At 47.7% G+C, this 23,393-nt stretch overlaps 2 protein-coding genes across 3 annotated transcripts in view; one reads left to right on the forward strand and one right to left on the reverse strand.

Annotated features, from left to right (window-relative positions):
• LOC309450129 (tetraspanin-15-like) overlaps positions 1 to 23,393 on the reverse strand; it is a 76,096-nt gene that overhangs the window by 47,526 nt on the left and 5,177 nt on the right. The window contains exons 2-5 of one of the 2 annotated variants that reach the window (XM_082072794.1): positions 22,227 to 22,256; positions 12,700 to 12,913; positions 11,479 to 11,701; positions 1,208 to 1,467 (exon numbers count right to left, since the gene is read on the reverse strand). The gene's annotated coding sequence lies outside the window, so the exon portion shown is untranslated. The remainder of the gene's footprint in view (positions 1 to 1,207; positions 1,468 to 11,478; positions 11,702 to 12,699; positions 12,914 to 22,226; positions 22,257 to 23,393) is intronic. The other variant, XM_082072795.1, reaches the window with a different exon arrangement.
• TACR1 (tachykinin receptor 1) lies at positions 3,206 to 18,146 on the forward strand (the record flags this gene model as incomplete). Its single annotated transcript, XM_082072793.1, has 5 exons — positions 3,206 to 3,606; positions 12,707 to 12,901; positions 16,084 to 16,234; positions 17,268 to 17,464; positions 17,855 to 18,146. 5 exons carry the CDS (start codon positions 3,206 to 3,208, stop codon positions 18,144 to 18,146), a joined length of 1,236 nt encoding a protein of 411 aa, XP_081928919.1.

Here is a 23,393-nt window from a genome sequence, read left to right on the forward strand (position 1 = left end):
CAAAAGCTCGCAATAATCTGGTTGCGCCGAGCAATAAATACATCTGTTCTCCCTCATGCAGGTTTCTGTACTAGGATTGATTTTTTTTTTTGCCTAGTTAAAAGAAAACGTCCCCTTTGGGTGAAATGTCCCCCAGACCAGCGACCTGAACGTGTCGATACACACACGCCCCTTCCAGAGCCTGCGTCGCTCCAGACATCAGCTGCATTTCAATTCCTTGCACGGCAGCAGCACAAGGAAAAAAAAAAAAATAGAAAGAAAAAAGAAAAGCAGACGGTTCTTTTCAACAGGAGCAAAGGTGTTGCCGCCTTTTTCCTAATGGGGAAACTGAGGCAGGAGGTGGGATGCGCCCTTTCTGCAGCATCCTTGGGGTGATGCTGCCAGCTTGGGGCAATTTAGGGATGGAGGGAACAGGAAAGCGTTTGCTGAGGTGGGAAAGGGTTTGCTGAGGTGGGAAAAGGTTAACTGGGGTGAGAGGGGATTTACTGGGGTGGGAAAGGGTTTGCTAGGGTAGGAAAGGGTTTGCTAGGGTAGGAAAGGGTTTGCTAGGGTAGGAAAGGGTTTATTAGGGTAGGAAAGGGTTTGCTAGGGTAGGAAAGGGTTTGCTAGGGTAGGAAAGGGTTTACTGGGGTGGGAAAGGATTTATTAGGGTGGGAAAGGATTTATTAGGGTGGGAAAGGATTTATTAGGGTAGGAAAAGGTTTATTAGGGTGGGAAAGGGTTTGCTAGGGTAGGAAAGGGTTTGCTGAGGTGGGAAAGGGTTTATTAGGGTGGGAAACGGTTTGCTAGGGTGGGAAAGGGTTTGCTAGGGTAGGAAAGGGTTAACTGGGGTGGGAAAGGGTTTATTAGGGTAGGAAAAGGCTTGCTAGGGTAGGAAAGGATTTGCTGGGTGGGAAAGGATTTACTGGGGGGGGCTGCTACCTGCCAGGGTGTCCCTTTGTGGTTCACCCTTTGCCAAATTTATTGCAAAACCCCAAACCAGCCTGGGGAAGGGGGGGGAGAATTGGAAATGCCCCCATCAGGAGCTTCCCCCCCGCTCGCCCATCCTTCCTCCTGCATTTTTAAGCAATGCTGCCATCGAGCGGTCCAGGGTAAGGGCAGAGCCCTCAGCCACCGGCCCCGACCCCTCAGCGCTGCCTGGTTAAAATATATCTCCCCCTTCACCCAACCCAGCTTTAAAAAGCTCAGTCTCACTCCAACAACTGACCTGGTGGTGGGGTTTAAAGATTTCCAGCCCCTGAGGGCCCAGCATCCTCCCTTGGCGATGTTCGGCTGCGCAATTCAAACCCGAATTTGTCCAGGTTTTCAGGGAGCTGCAGCTTTACCCCCATCTCCTCTGCCGACCATTTGGGAGGCTGCGATTTGGGAGCATCCTTTAGCAAAGCGGAGGGACACGCTCAGCTTTCCGAGGCGATTTTCCTCTTCATTGCACTGGAATTGCATTTCCCGATGGAAAAGCAGCTCCTCCTGGCAGGCAGCAACACAGTCGGTATTTTTTTGCCCAATAAAAACACCAGAGGAGTAAGTTAAAATCACCCCTGTCTGGTCGATATTATCAGCCTGGACTGTGGGAAGGTGCTAAATCTCTGTTTGCGGTTTAATTAGACTCCAACAGCTTATTCATGCGAGAAAAAGACTCTTTGCGGGGAAGGTTTCGCCAGCCTAACGGGACCTGCTTTACAATTATCAGCATGTTTTAAACTCGCAGTGATTTTTTAGAGCACGTTTAGCCCCGGCGCTTCCCTTAAAGGATGCAAGCACGGCAAGGTTTGGAGGGCAAAGGGGGTGGAAAAGGGGTGAAAATGGGTGGGTGTGGGAGGTGTGAAAATGGGGGGTGCAGGGAAACCTGGGGGTTCCACAAGCTGAGAGGAGCGGGATGGGGACGGAGGGGACGGGGGCGGACAGAGGGAGGGGACGGGGGGGACAAGGGGAGGTCTCTCCATGCCGGCTCTGCCCATCGCTCGCTGGCACCGCCCGAGCCGCTCATAAAAGCCCCGATCGTGCCTCACCCGCCGCAGCCGGGACCGCGGCACCGGCTGCACCGCGAACCCGCTGCGGTACCGAGCCGGGGGGACCCGCACCCCGAACTGGCTGCGCCCCGAACCGGGAGGGACCCACATCTCGAACCGGCTGCACCCCGAACCGGGAGGGACCCACATCTCGAACCGGCTGCACCCCGAACCGGCTTGCGCCCCGAACCGCGAGGAACCCGCACCCTGAACCAGCTGCACCCCGAACCGGGAGGGACCTGCACCCCCAACAGGCTGCACCCCAAAACGGGAGGGATCCACATCCCACATCCCATTCCAGCTCTGAACTGGGAGGCACCTGCATCCGAACCGGGAAGAATCTGCATCCCTCTCTGGTTCTGAACTGGGAGGAATTCACATCCTGAAACGACTGCGCCTTGAACTGGGAAGGACCTGCATCCCGAACCGGTTGTGAACTGGAAGGGACCTGTATCCCGAACTGGGAGGGACCTGCATCCCATATCCTGCTCCAGTGCTGAATCGAGAGGGATCCGCATCCTGCTCCAGTCCTGAACTGGGCAGGACCTGCATCCCAAACTGGCTGTACCCTGAATCGGGAGGAATCTGCACCCCAAACCAGCCGTGAATCCCGGTCCAGCTGTACCTGAACCAGCTGTGCACCCCAGTCCAGCTGTGCCCAAACCAGCTGTGAATCCCTGTCCAGCTGTGCCCAAATCGGGGGGGACCTGCACCCTTAACCAGCTATGGACCCCAAACCAGCTGTCCCCTGAACTGGGAGATACCTGCGTCCCGAACCAACCGTGCACCCCAGTCCAGCTGTGCCCAAAATAGGAGGGATCCGTACCGTGAACCAGCCATACACCCCAAAATGACCACACCCCAAACCAGAGGGGTCCTGCACTCCAAACTGGCTGCACCCTGAACCAGAAGAGACGTACGCCCCAAACCAGCTGCCCCAAACTGGGACGCACCTACACCCAAAACCAGCCACGCACCCCAAAAAGGCTGCCCAGGCGGGCCGTGCACAAGCCCTGCACCCCAAACTGGGAGGCACCTGCACCCTAAATCAGTCACACACCCCCAAAAAGGCTGCACCCTGAAGTAGGAGGGATCCGCACCCCAAGCCTCTTGCACCCTGATCCTGCTGCACCCCAAACCAGCAGAACCTGCGCCCCAAAACACTGGTGTGCTGGGCCTGGCCGCGTCGTGGGGCGATGGAGAACGTTCCGCCGCTGGAAGCGGAGCTGGAGCAGCAGTGGTTGCTCAACGCCTCCCTCAACGAGTCCTTCTCGAACCAGTTCGTGCAGCCGCCGTGGCAGGTTGCCCTGTGGGCCGTTGCCTATGCCCTCATCGTGGTGGTGTCAGTGGTGGGGAACGTGGTGGTGATGTGGATCATCCTGGCTCACAAAAGGATGCGAACCGTCACTAACTACTTCTTGGTGAACCTGGCGTTTGCCGAAGCCTCCATGTCGGCTTTCAACACGGTGGTGAACTTCACCTACGCTGTCCACAACGAGTGGTACTACGGGCTGCTCTACTGCAAGTTTCACAACTTCTTCCCCATCGCCGCCGTCTTCGCCAGCATCTACTCCATGACGGCCATAGCCCTGGACAGGTGAGCTCTAAGCATCAAATCTCAAACTTTCCCCGGTACTTGGGGGCTGCGCTCAGCTCCGTCTGCTCTCTGGTTATGGGAGAATGTTGCAATTAAAATAAAACTCATTTTGGTAAAAGAGGGGTAGAAAGAATCCCTCTCCCCTCCTTGCTTGCAGGTGGTTTGGGGAATGGTTTGTCTGCTCTGTAAAGGAGCTCAAGAAAATGCTTTGTAACCCCCGTGTGCGTCGGTAGCATGTGCTGGGTGTGCGGCGTCGCCGTCCTCTCCCTTCCTTTCCCAACCTCCTTGTGGAAAACTTAGCACAAAATGGCATCATCTCATGCCATAAAATACGTGCTTGCATCGGACGCACCTCCGCTGTGCTGCAGGATCATTTCTTGTTGCTTGATCTGGGTTGGAAAGCATCTAAGGAGCCTTGGAGAGAAGGTTGGGCTTGGGGAAAACATCTCGCCTTGGCGGGTGGATGTTGTTCTGTGTCACCGTTCTCCCCCAAGCAAACCCACCTTGATTTTATCAGGCCCTTGGGAGAGCTGGGTGCCAGGAATTTCTCTTATTTAGCTGCAGCCAGCGTAGCTTAGTTTCTTTTTATTGCCTGGTAGAACAAGATCCCACTTGCCTTTTGCCACGATCCAAAGTTCGGCCAGCACTCGGTGCGATGGCACAGGGGACACTGCCCGTGTCACTGCAGAGATGAGCCACAAAACATCCACGCACCCATCACCTCCACTGCGCAGCTCCCTCTTCTCTCCCCTCCAAGAAATCTTTTATTCCGTGGCATTTTCACACCAGCGCTAGAGATAATCAAGGCTCTCGAGCCGCTTTGCAATTCCCTCTCGAGTAGCAGCGTTTGGAGCGCAACAGATTTTCCAGCGTAACATATTTCTCCAGCTCTGCAACACCTTTTTTTGGTCCTTTTTCCCAAGGAATAAAAGACATTTTGGCTGGGGATACACATGCTGGGGGGGGAAGATTTGCATTGCCGTATGCCGGCACATTTGGAGACGATGTCAAAGCGCCGCACAAACTGGCAGAGATATTTCCCTGCGAGAAATTATAGCGTTGTCACAACTCAGGCGCTGACAGCTCAGGAAACGGAGCCAGAAAGGGAGGATGCTCTGCCTTAAAAACAAGCTCAGGTTCTCGGTTCGCTCTGGAGCGGTTACAAGACCCTCTGCCCAAAATAAATCAGACATAGGCAACTTTTCATATCAGAGACAAGAGAAGAATTAAGGCAATAATAAATAAAAACAGGAATAGTACCAGCGTGGCTCTGTTCCTACCCCACGAACGTCTTAAAGATGTTTGGGATCAGCCGGCAAAGCCTCTTTCAGGTTCTGATGATTTTATTTTAGAGATGACTTTATTTTAACAGTTCGGGTTTTAGCCTTCACTCCACACCCTTGAATAACCACAAAAGCAAAGCTGGAACAGCCTGTGTAGAACAGGCAGCAAAGGGAGCCCGAGGCTCAATTTTAGGGGAGAAATTGGCATTTTCAGCTTTCTTCTTGCATCTGCAAACCCCACGACAGAGGTTTGGTTTCCCCATGGCTGCAAAACCTGTGTGTGCTCGAGAAATACCCAAAAAAAGCTGCAGCCTTGGTGTGCAAACACCTGCTGCATTTCTTAACCCCAAATTCCCAGCAAATTGGGAAACTGGGAAGGTGAAGGCAGCAAAGTCCATTCTATGCCACCTCAGGCAAGCAGCATGCAACATTATCTATAAAATCGCTTGTTTTCCTGTGCCCCAGACCTGACAATAGGGTCTTAAATACATAAAATGCAGGAACTTGTTCCAGGAATCTAAAAGGGAAGAATTTGTTCTGGCAAAGCAGCAAAATCCATGTGAGGACAAGGAAATACCTGAATTTGGAGCAGCAGAGCCAGGTAGGCTCAGGAAAATGAGTTATTCACAGGCAGGATGTATCTGAAATTAAACGTGACTGCAAGGCTGATTTTCATCAAAAAGAAGAAAAGCAGAATAGATTGTGCCTCGTGTTCGCAAACTGTATTAAACCATCTATCGGAGCGGTTGGATTCGGGGGCTCAGAGAAGCCTCATTCTGCAGATCGCTCCCCTAAATCAATCCCACTTTGTTCTCTACAAGCAATTTCCAGAACAACCTCGACGGAGGGTACGAAAGTGCCTTGGAAAGACCCGGCACAGCCGTAAAAAGAGGCATTGAGAGAAGTGTGGCCGTGGGTTTGATTCCCCCAATGGCTTTTTTTGCAGGAGTCACTGTGGGTTTGTGCAAGAAGGAAAAAGCTTTTGCTTGAGCGCTCTTGCACCGGGATCTACTTTACCCTGGGCACAAGCAGTGAAGAAATAAGTTAATCCTATAAGGACTGTTATTCCAAAGCTGACAACAATAGCAGGAAATTCAGGAGTCCAGGCTGGCAGCTGGTACAGTCTGTGCAGGAAAAGCCGCGATGCTGCTGCTCGGCATCCTGCAAAAGTGGGGCCCAAATGGGTCGCTTTGGTGCTATAAAATTCACCATATCCGCTGTTTTGGGGTATATTGGTGCCAGAGCATATCATATATCCCCTCCGGCTTCAAACTCTCTTTGGGAATTAAATCACTTGAAAGAGAGACAGAAAATCCTGGTTTTTTCCCCAATTTTCCAGGAAAAGTGAGAGCCCGGCGGTGCCCATGGTGAGTTTGAGCTAATTTGCAGCCACACTTAAAGAAAATGTTTTAAAAAGCCAAAATTCTGGACATCACTATGTTGCAATATCTACAACACATGGGATGGAGCATCGTTAGCTAAACTGTTGATGTTTTCTCACCCCTTGGGATCTGGATTAATTTCTGAGCATCGTCAGCAAAGATCTGATGGGGGAATGAGTTCGTGATGATGAACGATCAGGAACGCAGCCAAAGGTGAAGATCCTGGATTACTTGCAGAATCAGATCTCAAAATTCCAGGGAGCTAAGCCAAAAACACCACAGACCGAACAAATTATGGTGAGAAGGGTGAGAGTCCTGTCACAAGACAAACTGTGCAGACTTGGGTTATTTAACACAAAGTGATTTCCCTTTTCTGCAAAGTGTCCTCTGCATTAAAACAGCTATAAAAATGACATATAGTGGCACTGACCTGCAGCTCCTACACCAATTTGCTGGGTTTGCACATTAAAATACCCCCTCTCCGACCTCCACCAACGCAGGGCTGGGCAATCAAACCTCTATATCCCTTACATTCCCCTTTTTGATTTCCAAATGAGTTGGCAAATTATATGAGGTGTCTCAAGATTCATCAATTTGCCAGCAGGAGCTGCAGAAAACCCATCCAATCCGCCAACTTCCATTCACCACCGTGGCTCCGAAAATTGCGAAGCTGCAGCCGAGACCTGGTAATATCTCCCCAAGCCCATATTATTTGCAGCGGAAAAACTGGCTCGGAAAATTATTTACTGCTTGCAAGCTTGAACTCCCAGGTTGGACGAAACAGCTGAATATCAGGAATATATTCAGCAGCTCAGCGACCTCAGGCCTTCCCCAAGAGGTGATTACTGCAATAAGAAACCCTCCGGAGAGGACAAATTACAGCAGCACACAGACAGATTAATTAGTCATTTACACCCTAATATAGCACTAGGGTTGGGTTTTTTTTTTAAATCTTGACTTAATGGACTTCTGAGGTTTGCAGAGCAGGACTTTGCGCCCGGCACTGTGTAATCGTGGGATTGAATTTGGAAGAGGAAAGAGCAAGAGGGAAGGGAAAAGAATCTGAGTTTAGAGCCAGCTTTTTGCATTCCTGAAAAATTCAGCATTGCCAAATAACAAAAAACCCTCCGAAGGTGCTGGATCCGCAGCACGGAGCTGGCTCAGAACATCCATTTCCCAGTTTGGGGATGGCCAAGGGAACGCCGTGGTGAGGCCTCGCTCATCAAGGCTGGTTTATGCCCCAGCTCCCAGCAATAGTCTCTGATCTGACGGGGATTAACCAGAATTAATCCCCTCCAACACCTACTAGATATTAATTCAGGCTGTCAAAAAATAAATTACATCTTTGCCCACACTTTTGGGGTGATCGTGGTGCTCACCTGCAGGCTGGGTGCTGGCACAAGCCATGATAGGAGCATGAGGGCCTCTGGTGAGATATTTGCTTTATCCTGTAATTTTCTTAATTTATTCCTTAATTTCTTCTTAATTCCTTAACAGTCCAGCGGGAAACACTCATGTGCCAGGTCTCATGGGTCACCAGCCCTGTATTTAATGTTATTTTGTTCTCCAGCTACAAACCAGTGCCGGGACTAACTAGTCGTATAGATGATGCCTCAAATAACACCTGCAGAGTCTTGCAGCGGGGCTGGGTTGTGCTTTGGGTTCTCCTCTCCCATCCCACCCCGGCGCTGCGGTTTTATCCCATTTCACCTGCATTTGGGCTTTTAAAACCCAGCGTGCCATTCAGGGGAGTTTGCAAAGCTGTCGGCACAAGTCAGGTCACTGTTCAGTGACGGTGACACGTCCCTTTCGATCACGCTCAAGGGAAATAGCGCTCTGCTTTCAAAAAGAGAGATGCTGGTGAGAAACCTGCAGCCTCCTGCTTGACAAAGACACTTCACCAGGCGTTGAGCATCACTCGGGTCTCGCTATATGTCCCGCAGGTTGGATGGGCGCTGGTTTATGTCAAAGTGATAAATAGAAGGACGTGGCTGCTCGCAGTGGCTTCGTCCCCCACGTTATTTCGAGCACACGGGGCTCTCAACCATCGCTCAGATATGAGGGATTTGGGACCGGCGTGATGAGGCCAAGCGTTGCTTTGCAAACCTGCTCGAGTGACGGTATTTTTGCACCCACACGGCTGCGATGTAATCCTCGCAGAAAGCAAAAAGGCAGGTTTTTCTCTGTGAAGAAGCTTTTTGGTTTTTCCATAGGAAGGACCCAAAGCGGTGCTGGAGGTATCTGACCCACCTCAATCCGGCATCTGCTCCCATTTGGTTGCAAATTCCCCCAGGGCTGACTCTGCGCTCTCTGCTCAGGACGGGTAATTGTGCAAAATACCAAACGGCACCAACTCTGCAGCCTCTTTCTTACTCATCTGTTATCTGTCACATCCTTATTACTTAATGAAGCAGATAAGGAAACCCTGGCATGAAAAAAGCTTCATAAATTTTTGCTATTGTATTAATCTCATCTCCATGAGGGTGGAAACAATTGGGTAATGTTAGTGAGCCAGGCAGACTCCAGATCTCCAGACACAATTAATAAATGGCTCCGCTGCCTCGAATGCAATATCTATTTAATAACCGATAGGCTCGGAGCTACCCTGCTACAACATTGTACTTAAATACTATTGCATCGTCATGGTAACACCCCCCCAAACCACAATAAAATATTAAAACAACAGCAAACGTCATCAAATGGCGGCTGGTGGAAAGTTGAGTGTTTTAGCGCCTAGATCATTAAATATGGGGGATTTAAAACATTAAATATGGTGGGAAAGGTGCAAAGAAAATGCAGCCGCGAGGACACCGGGTCTCTCCTGAGTTTGCAAACCGTAATGGTTTGTGCTTAAATGTGGCACTGCCATCGCTTTAGAGAGAAACTGCACGTAATTTTACTTTGAGGAATAGTATCATTAGGTCTGCGCAACTAAACACCTTCTGCGGGCAAATGGCCCCGTGAACAAAACCTTTCCCTAACGCAGGAAATCCGCTTGTAAATCGGCAACCAAGAGCCAATTCCCTATGAAAAATGAGGACTTGAGGCCCCGCGGTGGTTTGTCACCTGCTGCAGGATGCTCAGGCTCCTCTTCCTCACATCCCAGCAAACCCCAACACCCCATTTTATCACAGATGGGGAAAACCACTACAAAACAAACAAACAACCTAACAGGACAGAGAGAGGCACTTTGCAAGGAGAAATACGAGCTAATAAACTCATTAATAATAAACTCGTTTGGTTATTTTCCCTGAGAAGCAAAGTCAGGATTGACACATTGTTTTTCTTGCCTGATAAGACGTGATTGATGGAGGTTTTGCTGCTGCACCGACCACTGCCTTGCCTGGAGATCAAAGCTACGTGGAGGGGAGAAAACAACCCAGGGGGTGCTTTTCTGCTTTGCCTTTGGTTGCTCGGAATGAAGATCTTATTTTAGGGAAACAAAACGCCACCGTAGAAACACACCATGGGGAGTGGTTGGCTTAAAGATGAGCAGAATTGCAAGAAAACAAACTGGCTTTTGGGGACATGTGGTCTGGATGAAAAAAAAGACCTAAAAATTCAAAGACAGGAATATACACAAACCTATTGGGTAGAGAAACATGGGAAGTCTGATCAGTCTGCAATGAAAAGAGAATTATTTGAGAAAAATAAGGTGGCCACAAAACCATATTCTCTGCTCTCCCCCCTCTCTCTGGTTTGATTTTGCAAACGTTCTTGCCAAGCAGAGGAAAAAAGGAAAAGAAAAAATAAAGGAAGCAGTTATTAAAATGTTACGACAATTTTCTGCTTAGCGATACAATTATTATATCATTATACAATATTTTAATTCGAAATAATGGTCTAATTAGTTTCAGGATGTTTGTACATTTCCATCTATCTCCAGGTTTTCCTACTGTCTCTAATACCAGCTCAGACCCTTTTCATGACATTTTTTCTCTTCCCCATCCGAGCCCCTGTCTGGGAGAACTGTTAATATTCCCCTTTTTAACCTGACTTCTGGTTGAACTCAGAGCACCCCCAAATATTTCAGAGGTCGCTCAGGACCTACAGTTTGGAAAACGCTGCCAAAAAATAGGATTTGGGGACAGTTTTCCTTAAAGTGCCACTAGTTTGTTCCCTCCTGACCCCCTCCTTGCAACACCAGCACGGTCGGATGGATTTTCCCGTCTCTTTTCTTCCATGAAACGGAGTCGCAAACAAGTCGATAGTGGTTGGAAAGGCCTCTAGGTGATGTGCTTGGGGTTTAGTTCATCGTTACAACCATCATTTGGATGTTTTATCAACCACAATGGCTTCTATTGACGCAAAGTGCTTCAAAGCGATGAGGAAATCCTCCAAAATGCAGCAGCAGAAATAAAGATGGAGATGCAAAAGCATTTCTGGTTCTTGCAACCAAGTGCTGGCTTTGCTTTCTCAGCCTCAGATGTTTCTCCAAGTGAATATTTCACCAGAAACAACCCAACTTTGGTGGAAATCCCTCACTTTCCACCCATTGAATGCTTGAGCTTGAACCATCAGGTCGAGCACCAGCAGCAAACTTGGGCACATTGCCTTTTTGCTGCTTGGGAGCAAAAACCCAGGGAAACCTGCTCCGAACCCCATAATAAAACCCACCTGAACCTCATCCAGCTCTGCAAACAAGGGGCTGAGCCAACACCAGGCATTAGAGGATGAGGAAGAGGAAGGAGACAAGTCCTTGCAGGGTCCCATGAAACCAATCACAAGCACAATGATGAAGAAATTAAAAATACCAATGCAGAAAGCATGAGACCTTGATGCATCCCCAGCACTGACATCCATTGCTTTGGTTCTTTCTAACCAGCTTCAAGTACCAAATAGATTTAAGGGATAATTATCAGGTGGATTAGGGGAATTTTCAGCTGCAAAATTGAGAAGGTTTGGTACCCAGGGACAGAGGAAGAGATGACAGCAGTAAATCCCACGTATTATATTTATATATTAATCCCTACGTCTTTGTCCCTGCCAGTGGTCACTCAAAAATGCAACACAGGGAGTATTTGCTGTCTAGGAAAAAATTAAAAGCAAAAACTGTCCATTCTCTGAAAGGACAAGGGAGGAAGGGAGAAATCGAGGAGGCTGCAAAGGCCTCGGGCAATAACACACAGAGCAATGCGATGTTTCTCCTCTTCCCGAAGCCTGACGCGGAGCAGAGGGGAAATAAGATAAAACAATCGGTGACGTACTCACTTAATCCTTACAGCGCTGCTGGCTGCTGCCAGCTCTGCAAAACCAGATTTGCAGAGGGATAAATTCAATCGGCCTCATCGCCGTGGGAGCTTTCCTTGCGCATGACGAGTGATGTTCGGGGAAAAGAGCCCTGGAGCGGTGCAGATATCGGTGATATCACAAGTCACCCATCCCACGCTGGTGCAAAACTCTTCCTTTTGGTTCTCTCATAACACTGATCTACCGGAGAGAGGTGATTTTATAGAAGGTGCTGCTAAACAGGGCTGGATTTGTACAAGTTATTTTCTGCAGTTGCTGGTTGCGTTAGTGAAGCTGTTTTTCAGCTATGAGAGTCTCAAGCAAGATTAAAATAAAGTAAATTCAGGTTACACGCTGCAAGAGAATTAGAGTATCAGCTGGGGAATCCTACAGAAAGGGATTATTTGATGCTGTTTGTTTGTGTGGACTAACTAGTCTATAGAGAAAAGAAGCATCAGCTCCAGATTCTTGAAAAGTTATTTCAGATAGAGCAGAGGCGTCAAACTCATTTTCACCGGGGGCCACATCAACCTCGTGGACTAGTGACATTCATACAGTCCTAAAATTACATCTGACCCATGTGGCCCCTAGTGAAAATCAGTTTGACACCCCTGAGATAAAATAACTCTTAATTTCAGTTACACTAATTCCCACTATGTGGGAAAAATTCCTCAGTGAATTGAAATGCTATGAAGACTTTATAAAATCGCTTCCTTCCTACCTGCTATTCTGCAGCAAAATTGCTGTCCTTTGTTCCTGTAGACACCTCAAATACTTTTAAAACCTGCTAGATAAGTATTTAAGATATAAATTGCTACATGCTACTGTATTAGCTTTGTAAAACCTTGATTTTTGTTCAGGCTTCAAAGGGCTAAATAAGAATACATGATTGGGGCCTATCATTGAAGTTACTTTATTGAACACTCAAAGTTTGTGATTTCTATTAATAATCCACCTTCTTCTTGTATCTATTGTGTGCGATTAAATTAAATATTGTGGGCGATTAAATAAAAAGTAACTGGTCAGAGCACAAATCTGTATTTTCTGCTTAATCTCTTTTTGGAAGCATCTCACTCTTTTAGATTGAGAGGCTGCATTAAAAGGGTGTCAAAAGTACAACCCCCGTGCGACGGAGACCTAAAAAAGCCCCAAAAGCTGCAACATCAGGACTTTCCAGCCTTAATTTCTCCTCTTCTCACCTCGCAGGTACATGGCAATCATCCACCCGTTGCAACCCCGGCTCTCGGCCACCGCCACCAAGGTTGTCATCGGTGTCATCTGGGTCCTGGCGTTCCTGCTGGCGTCTCCCCAGGGTTACTACTCGGTGACGGAGGAGCTGCCGGGCCGGCTGGTGTGTCTGGTGGAGTGGCCGGAGCACAGCGAGAACGTGTATGGAAAAACGTGAGTTCGGCTCTTCCAGCAGTGGGGACAATCACCGGATAGAAGGAAGAAATACATATATATAAAAAAAGGGAGCAGGGAAGGATGTGAAGGGCTCAAAGCTCCTTGGGATGGGGAAATCCTCCTCCTCCGCTAGTAAGGGTCAGTGTTACAGACTCAACGGTAAATAAAAATCTCCATCTGTATCATCTTGGGGCACATTAAGGTTAATTTAGGTGAGTTTAGTGCTGTTTGTGGCCCAAACGTTGCCCCACACTGTGCTCCCTGCACTTCTTGGATGCTCACCTTGGAGCAAAACTCATGTAAAAACAGCTAAGATGTAATATTTTGGCCATGAGGATTGCCCCCAGGGTTTTATTTTTACACATGGGTTTTTGCAGCACCTCTCCTGCAACTCATCTCTCTAATGGCTTCCAGGGACAAGAGTTATTCCTGTAAGAGGTAAATAGGGTTTTACTGGGAATATCTTGGCCAGGTAATAACAGAAAAACAAACAGTTTAGGATTTACCGAGTCCAAAAGCCCTAAAATTCAGTTGACTACTTAAAAACCAAGCTACAAAAAGAGGTTCTGTGGCATCAGCTCAGGCTGGGAGGGCTCAGCAGGAATCTCTTTCCTTCTCGTTAAGGTGCTGGCTAATTAAATCTGGCATTTCCAAAGGGTCCGGGCAACCCCGCTGGTCTGCCAGCCCAGCCATCCTCTGCTTTTTAAAGTCCACAAGTCATGCGGCGAGTTAAAGGTCATGAGTTAAAGGAAAAAAGAGGGAAAAATAAAAACGAAAAGGCATTTGTGATCTCCGGTCCTGTGGAGCAATGAATTAGCGCTGTGAAATGGTGCCGGAGCCAAAGCGGGGGACACATATGCACAAAAAGAGGTTTAAAACCAACCTAAGCTTGGCCAAGGTCTCTCCGCAAGAAAAATGAGATGAGTTTGCTGGACAGTATCATTTATCTTCTTATTTATTTGCATTGCAAAACAAAGATGGTAAGAACCAAGCTGGGGCTGGCTCAGCTGATCTCCAGAGGTGTTTTCCAAACTTAATTATTCTGGGTCATTGTGATAAATACGACCAGCATGACAAAATCTCACTGGCTTAGCGCACGCAGACGGGACAGTGATGATTTAAAGCCTGAGCACCTGCACACAGATGAGGGCAGGAAAGCAGATATTAAACAGAAGGTTTTACGCAGCCAAACCCCAAATATTTGGCGTGGATTGAAAATAACTTGCAGCTCAGCAGCATCTCTCTAAAGCACATGAACCCCCTTGCACAGCGCAGAGCCTGAGATGTTACTTTACTGCCCCAAAATAACTTGGCAGGGACAGGTGGTTGAGCCGCTGTCAAACACCCTCCCTTGCGCACATGGCCTTGGGGTTATTTAAGAAATCTGGCCTGTTTGCAACACCGTGATGAAAAATAATAGGTTTTTTGGTTCATAGTGAAAATAGGGGATTTCTGCCAAAGTCAGGGAGTCCTTTCTCTTGGTAAATGGAATCTCTGGGAGATACCGGCCCATGGTGAGCATCTGAGCTTTGCAAAGCCAAAGAGATGGCAGCCCTAGTGTCACTGCCCATCACTCCTACGGGCTCCTCCACCCTCTACAAGACCCTAAACCCCACACTAAAGAGCTTTAAATTACAAACCTCAGGTTTCTCTACATGCTCTGATCCTGCAGTTCTCATGGATGGTTTCAAATATAGAGACAGGTTTTCAGTGCTCAGGGTGCAAGAAAAAAGTCGCAGGGCTCTTTGGAAATCCCTGCCCTTGCCATGCCCAGGCGGCTCTGAAAATATGGGTCTGTGGTGGTTACGTTATTGAACAGCCTCTCCAGGGCATCACTGCATCTCTCTCAGCTGTTTGCAGCTAGTTTAAGACCCTGCATTACATGGGAACCACAACAAAACCTTCATCAGGGAGCCACAGAGACGCCTCTTTAATTAGCAAAATAGAAAACAGCCCTACAAAATCCAGCTCAAATGCTATTAGCGCTGAGTGAAGAGGAGGCCAAATGAGATTGCGGGTCCAGAAGGAGGAGGAGATGGCGTGGCAGTGCGGGGCTGACCCTGTCGTTACGTTTTAGAGAGATTATTCAATCAAAGCACCCAGGAGGATGAGCAAATTCAAGAGCAGAGGGTGGCCAAGGGCCCCAACCACCTTGAACAGATGCAGGACCTTGCACTCGAGCTGGGCACACACCCCAAAACCACAGGCAAAGACCCTAAAACTGTCAGGAGAAAATTAGCTCCGGATCTGGTGGCTTTACAAAGCAGCACCATGCAAGGCAGCAGCATTTCTGTTCCACTATCGCTCATCTTTCTGCAGGGGAAAGGTTTTTTACAAACAACGACAGTAGGAAGGATCCTGCAAGGTCAAACAGTCCATCCCCATCCTGTTTGTTAGAAACAACATTATTTTTTTTCCCTTTTAAACCAACTCCTATTTAACATGAATCTTCTACTGAATGCACCGCAATCTCAGCCGCTATTACAACCTACTGACTTAATAAAATAGCCTCAAGCCTGAGCTAACCATTCCATCCAGACCCTCTCATGCCATCTTGGACTTATTTATACTTGTTATAAACAGACGCAAAGATCGTGGAAAACTGATCCAGATGCTGAATTCACTGAAAAGTTGTAATAAACCTTCACAGCAAAGGTTTAGACTGCAGTTTTTGGTTATGCCTTGTGCCACCTGAGCCCAGCTTAACTGCTGGTGGACCAGGATTTATGGAAACCGCATCCAAGACCCAGTGTTTGCCCCACAGGCAAAGCCTTTATTTCTTCAGCTTAATGCTCCCATCCTTTATATGTCAAAAAACCCACATTTTTCTCCTGCAGGGCTCCCAGATATAGGGTGTGATAAGAGGAAATGTTCAGCTCTAGGATGATTTGGGGTGTAAATGGAGTAGAAGTGAGAGTAGAGCCACTTCAGGTCCTTGCCTTATGAAGGTAACAAAAGTTCTTCACCGGTCTCTATCTCCCATCCCTGGAAGATGCGGGGGTGCCAAACACTACAGCAGAGCCTTGGAAAAGATCGGGGTGAAAACAGGGAGTCCTGCCCAGCCTGAGCTCTGCAGGAATTATGCCAAATTCACTTTGTCCTGGGAAGCACTTGGCCTTCCAGCTCAAGCTTCTACCAAATCAGTAGAGGACACATTCAACAACCATCATTTTTTACAGGTATCACTTCTGCATGACCATCCTGATCTACTTCTTGCCGCTCCTGGTGATTGGATGTGCCTACACCGTAGTCGGCATCACCCTTTGGGCGAGCGAGATACCAGGTGACTCCTCCGACCGCTACCATGAGCAGGTCTCGGCCAAGCGGAAGGTAAGGAGTTCCGAGCATCATTCACACCCAACCCCAACTAACCACAGCCAAAAATACCTCGTTGAGGGGTAGAAACATGTCAGGACTTGTTGTGTGGTCATTGCTAATGGAGCAGAGTGTCCTCTATGAACATGCATGGTTTACACAAGGTGTTGACCAATTGCGATCACTGCAGCCAAGGCTATCACTGACTGAGATATTAAAAAGCAGGTTTTCTTGGTTTGTGAGTAGCCAAGTCCAGCCCTGCCTCATTCCTGGTTAGAACACCTATTTGTACAAGGAAGCCATCGTCTATGCATTCCCAAAATTTGATGGATGACATGTGGGCTGTATTGTTCTTCCAGCAAATGTCTGGGTAGTTGAAGTCACCTAGCAGAACTAGGTTCTAGGGACCCAAAGCTTGCTTAAGTGACTCAAATATCGCTTTGTCAGCCTTACTGCGTTGGTTTGGAGATCAGTAGCAGACACCTACTGTAGAATTTCCCTTGGATCTAGACCCAGACACATTCTATAGGGCTTCCACAATCACTGTAGTTGGCTTCTATACATTCCAGATTCTCCTTAACATAAAGCACAACTCCTCCTCCTCTTCACTGCCTGTCCTTACAAAACGGTTTATAACCATTTGCAATCCATGCGAGTTGTCCCACCATGTTTCAGTTATTCGTATGATATCATAACTTTCTGACTGTGCACGGAGCTCCAGTTCCTCCTGTTTGTGCACTGGTACACACACTTCGGGTGGTTGGTCTTCTGCTTTTCCTCTTGGGAGGCAGCTAAGGAACATTTGTCACTGCTCTGGTTGGCCTGGCTTATTCCCCAGTTGGCTGCAATGTCATGAGCGCTACTACTTTGATCCTTGCCCTCTGAGTCCTTCAGTTTAAAGCTCACCTCACCAAGACAGCCAGCCTGCTGCCAAAGATTCCCTTGCCTCTTCATGGTTGGAAAGGTCTCCAAGGCAGAAAGAGGTGGCCCCTTGTGGAGGGTGGGATGTCCAATGGGTAGTTCTGCTTCCCCTCTCTTCTCCTCGCAGGTGGTGAAGATGATGATCATCGTGGTGTGCACGTTCGCGCTGTGCTGGCTGCCCTACCACATCTACTTCACCCTGCAGTATTTCAACCCTGAGTGGTACCTGCAGAAGTTTATCCAGCAGGTCTACCTGGCCGTCATGTGGTTGGCCATGAGCTCCACCATGTACAACCCCATCATCTACTGCTGCCTCAATGACAGGTGGGGGGGCAGGTGACGCTCGGGAGCATCTTGGTGCAACATGGAGGGGAAGAGGGGAGAGATACAGATGGAGGAGAGTAGGGATGGAGAGTTTTTCCAGGATGATTCTGTCCCACCTTCTGCCAGGAGCTGCTTCCTGCAGATGCAGGGACAACACAATAAAATAAGTCTTTCCTAAAGCCCCTGTGGGCTTGAGGGCAGGTATCAAACAGTCCCAACTCCTCATTAGGATTTATCAGCTTTTTTTTTTTCCCTCTCCTTAGTGAAAAATACTGATTTTGTTGTTGCTTAGCAGCATCTTAGCTCTGTCTTCCCCCTTCTAGCAAGGTCCTTTTGCCAACTCCACATCCCTTACCTCTGCCTTTCCCCTTCTCTTCCATCCCCACCCAGGTTTCGTGTGGGGTTCAAACACGCGTTTCGATGGTGCCCGTTCATCAGCGCTGGTGAGTACGAGGGCCTGGAAATGAAGTCGGCCAGATACCTGCAGACACAGAGCAGCATGTACAAGGTCAGCCGGATCGAGACCACCGTGTCCTCGGCGGTCGGCGCAGCCGAAGAGGAGCTGGAGGAGAGCAGTAAGGCCAAGCGTCTCTCTGTGGACATGACCTCCAACGGTTCCTCCCGCAGCGACTCCAAAACGGTCTCCGAAAGCTTCAGCTTCTACTCCAACACACTCACCTAAGCTCTGTCGGCTGCTCACGAAGGTGCCACCATCCTCAGAAAGCTCCAGCGCTCAATCCACTCAGTCTCATCACTCCAGTCTGTGACGTGCTGGCTTTTTTCTGTGCTGTTTTACCATCTCTCGCTGTGCCGCTCGCTCACCGTCCTTGGGATTAGTTTCGTGTGCTCCACAGTGGCTCGTGTCCCAACACAAGTGAGGTTTGGTTGGTCTCTGCCATGCTCACTGCCTGTTCAGCCCAGGATACGATGCAAAACTGGGACAGAGTTGCATTTCTCTCCTAAACTGTGAATACAACATTGGCAGGCGCTTCCCTGCTCTCTGCAAGGATCTCCCAGTTCATCCCACCTCCCAGGAAAATGAACCAGTTTTTGCACTTCCCTCCTCCCACCTTTAATTCCATTTTCCCTGTCACTCTTGGTTGAACATCCAGAGGGATATCCAGTTCAAAAAAATCCAGAAAAATCGATGTTTTCAGCTTCAGGAGCTTTACCAGCCACTCAACACTTCAATTTCTGCCCGGTCCCAACTCATCCCCAGCACCCCAGCATCTCCGCACAATGGTTTTCTGCTGCTGCTCCACAACCCAGCTCACCTAAAACCAGGATTTCTGAACTGAGCCAGACTTCAGTTGCCACTAATCAACCATCCATGCCAAAAGCGATCACTGTGATTTCCTAAACTGCCCAAGGCGTCTCTGCAATAGGTTTTGGAAGCCTGCGGAGGTCTGGAAAAGGGAATGACTGCACTGAAATGTTTTTCACAACCTGGAGATGTCTGGAGCTGTGCAGACAGGATTCCGTCAGAAAAAGTTCTGCTAGCTTGCAAAGTTTGAAGGGAAAAAAGAATTTTGCAGACATTTTGAACTCAGAGGAAGGGTTGAAATTATTCACTTCCACTTTCTGGATTTTGTTTTAATCAGGGAAACGTTTTTTCTTTTCAAACCTGCTGCCTTTTGCATAAAACATCGCGGTTATTATATGTACATGGATATATCTACTATTTTTGTCCTGTTACGGTGGATAATTTTCACTGGAGCTGTTCATCCAAGGGCTTCGTTGGTCAGCAAATGTATGAACATACACTCAGAGGAGTGTAAATAAAATAAGAAGAGGGGAAACTTGGCTTGTTGGGAACAAACCTACAAGTTGGGGGGTACTTTGGGGGCGGTTTATCAATTTTTCCTTGCTGCTGGTCCTTTCTCTCCCCTTCTGGTGTAGAAATCAGACTCCTAAAATGGATTCACTGCAAGATAGAAACGCTGGAGGGTTGCATGACAAGATTTACATAGAGCAAGGAAACAGCTCATTTTTTTTAAAGCAACCAAACATAAGACCCTGCTGAGCACAAAACAGTTTCTGCAAATAAAACAGAGATGACTTTTGGAGCTTTTTGACTATTCAGCCTCCAAACTAGCTGTTGGAAGATCCAGAATACACTATTTTCTTCCTGCTTAAGCTTCCACTTCTCATCGTTTTTGTCGCCTTAAGACATTTTCTCCCTTGGAGAAGGGGGAACACAACGAGCCTGCCTGGGGATTTGGGTTTGTACAAAATCACCGGCTCCAGGTGGCGATGGAAGGAATGGGCGATATCAAAGGGTTTATTTAACCCAAGGGTTGGACTAAGAAACCTGTCCCAACGACTCCACAGGAGCTGTGCTGCCAATACACAAGAAGGTGCTACAAACCAGAGCCAAATTGATTCACTCCAAGCTGCCAAACCAAATTCGACATTAAAATGAAACTCCATGTCTCAAAATGGTCTAGAAAGCTGAATAAGGCAAGAAAAGATCTGCTCCACACACCCCACGCACAAGAGTTTGTGTCAGGTTGTGAGTCTAACAGAAGTCAGCATTAAGAAAATAAATATGTCTGTGTGTGTGTATATATATATAACCATGCTGCCTTTTTGTCCTCCGTGTTTTATGCCCTAAGGACACTGCAATTGTGAGACGTGCAGAGAAAGGACAACTGTCTTCTCGCAAGCAATCATAGAACCATAGAATCATTTCAGTTGGAACAGACCCTCAGGATCATGGAGTCCAACACTCAGATTGAACCATGGGATAAGCCCCAGGGCGTGCACGGAGACCTCGATTCAAACTGACAATTTACAGCCTGAAATGTTTCTTGTGCATCTCACAGAGAGCTCTCTCCTGAAATAAAGTGAGGAAAATTACCACCTGTTACAAATAGTAACAACCACAGCTGATGGGAACATGTCAAAGGATCATTCAACAGATGGAAACTGATGCAGAAAAAACAAAATATTCTGTGTAAACGGGCACAACACACCCAAACCTGCGTTTTCCTTCCTCTAATCCAAGTGCCAAGTTATTTTATCACTGGAAGCTGGAACAGGGATGAGGCTTTTTCACATTTAAGATCTAGGCCAACCCCCAAGACAGGATGTTCGAGTCAGGTCCGTGTCCACCCATGACACGCATCGGGCAACACGAGCTGATGTCACCCCCCTAGGGACACACTGTGCATGCAAAACCCACAGAGAAGGTTTTCTTTTGAAGACTGAAAAGCCCCAAAACATGACATCCCTCACACAGCTTGGGGCTGGGATGTCTAACGAGGTGCTGAGTCCCATCTCCGCACTATTTCTAGTTCCCAGCTGTAATACTGAGTTTTTTTCTGGTTTGTTAAGCCTGTTTGCAGACCTCTGCTTAGAAATTCAATTGCAAAGTGGGACGGTTTCTTTGTCTCTTTCCTGGCTCTCTGAAAAGCAAAAATAGCATGTGGAGAGAATCCCTCGGCAGGTCCACACACATCCCTTCACCCAGATATTAATAACTCCCACCATCATTAAGGGAACCTGCCTAAGCCTAATTACAACACACTCTAAGCCCAAATCATGAAGGGAGCTCGGAAACCCAAATCCCAGCCTGAAGCCACCTCAAAAAAAAAACCCAAAACAACAACAAAAAACCCCCAGAAAGCCAAGCAAAATTCTGCTTGCCAGAAAAACGAGGCAGCTTTGCAGATGTGGAAGTCAAAAGCAAAGCAGCCGGTACCAATTCCTACTGTCTGTAGTGCCTGGAACGGGATTGCTGACAGACACACAAAAGGCCGCCCACCCGCTGCTTATCTTTATTGTTATTTTTATCTTGCTGCCCCAGCCAAGCGCATCGACGATTATAGACACAGAGTATCCGCTATTTACCGCATATTTCTGCGGGGCTGACAGGTTTTTATTTTTAGCTTTGCTTTGTCCCAGCCAGAACCGTCCTGCAGGATCACACAACCAAAGTGCCCAGCCCAAAAACTCCAAGTTAAAATAATAATTAAAAAAAAAAATCCACACAAACATCTCTCAGGCTTCAGGTATCTGTTAATAATCTACAGAACGCACCATCCTGCCTCAAAAAACCTGTCTCCAGCTGAATCATTAATCCAGCGGTTATAATGCAAAGTTTAACACACAAATAGGCTCTTTTTCCATGGCGTGTCCACCCAAAATACCATCTCTGCTGGCAACTAAACCGCACCCAGCAGTCAAACGCAGCAGTCACAGTATCTCAGAGAAGGGACAGTGAGTCCCAAGAGCAGCTGAGAGATGAATCTCGGGTGTCTCTGCCCTCAAACTTTCCATCCCAGACAAAAAGGCTCCAGATTCTGTGCAACACGATACAGTAGGGGCCATAAGTCTGGGTTTGGTATTCGGTGCGTGGGGCAGCTGGTGGGAGCTTTGTGTGAAGTTCTTCCCAAAGTAGCATGTCTGCAGAGGAAAAAAGTCCAACCCTCGTCCCCCAAAATGGTCTCTCCGATTGTCAGGTTTGTCTAAATGGATTTTCGGAAATAAATGTTTCTTTTGTGAGATCAGGCAGCAACTGGTTCATCATGAGAGGCAGCAACTGGTGGCTCGGTGAGAGTGGGCAAAGCAGTGAAAGGTGGCAAAGCTGAGGTGAAAAGAGGGATGAAAAGCAGTTGGTGGGTTTTAGGGGGACCTTTGGTGTGAGGGGTGTGCTCTGCAGTTTCACCATGACAGCAAAGAAAAGGACAATCCTCAAAATTTAGCCATCTGCATGTCACTGATTCCACAGCATGGGAAAGGCTCAAATCGCAAGACTTACCGGCCGCTTGTTTTCCAAGGCATCACCACCCTGTTAGGAGAGAAAATAGGAATATAAGGAGCAACCAGCCATGTGTCACCACCCAGAGCAAAGCCCCCAACCCAGCCAGCCCTTGCAATCAGCTCTAGCCGGTTATAATTTGCAGTTTTTAATTAGAGGAGTACTGCTGAGGCACAGCTGATTGGCATCACTGCCAAAGGCCCTGTCCCATGTGTCTATTAAGCCCTTGTAATTTATTTTCATGGGTTATTTTATCATGCAAAAGGGAGGGAGGAATAAACAGCGTCACACACTGTGCTGTGCTCCATGCATCTGCTCCCAGCCCCGCTTCCCAAGAGCAGATCCCACCTTACAGCAGGATTCAGCACACCAAATCCAAACCAGAGCTCATTTTATTTATCAGCATCACTGTATCACCTTTCCCAGAAGGGTTTTTACCTGTTCCTAAAAGCACCCGCACACACACACTACATAAAAGTCATCAGAATGTGCTTTTTGGTTATAAAAAATACTTGTGTCTTTTTCTAGCAGCTCTCAGCCATCGCGGCAAGTTTTGCAGACTTCAATGAATCCATCAATCTGATTATCTGCTACAGCAAAGACACAAGTTCAACTTCATTAACATTTATGGATTCCACGGTGTTTTGCATAAATGTTTGCTTAATACACAAGTCAAAAATATCCCCAGAAAATGAAAATTAAAGGTAGTTAATTGCTTGCGGCTATGCACCAGTGTGTAAACCGGGGTTTCCATAGCACCAAATGGTCTGGTAGATCCTTCAGACAAAGTTAGAGCTTAAAGAGAAACAACTTGAGTTTAAAACATAGGGAGTACAGTGGATTCTTCAGGTTCTTATTGGACTTTACAAGCTTCCCACCTCAATTTCTGGGCAGATTGCTGCAGATTTTGGTTTCCCAGCTGTGAACGGGGTGGAGAATTAGAGACACTTGACCATGGCCTGGTTGTTTAGACAAGCAATTATTTTTTGTTACTGAACTAAACAAATCAGGCAGGAGCTAATGAAAGATCTGAGAAACCGCAGCAGCAATTCAAAAATCAACGCAATCTAATTGCAAGCGTGAAATGAGGATTAAGTGCACTTCATTTTCTTGGTACCATAAGGACTTTATTTTGCATCGGCGAGACACAAATACCTGAGGAAAGGG

This window comes from Streptopelia decaocto (genome assembly GCF_964273445.1).
Source record: "Streptopelia decaocto genome assembly, chromosome: 25".
Classification (NCBI taxonomy): Eukaryota; Metazoa; Chordata; class Aves; order Columbiformes; family Columbidae; genus Streptopelia; species Streptopelia decaocto.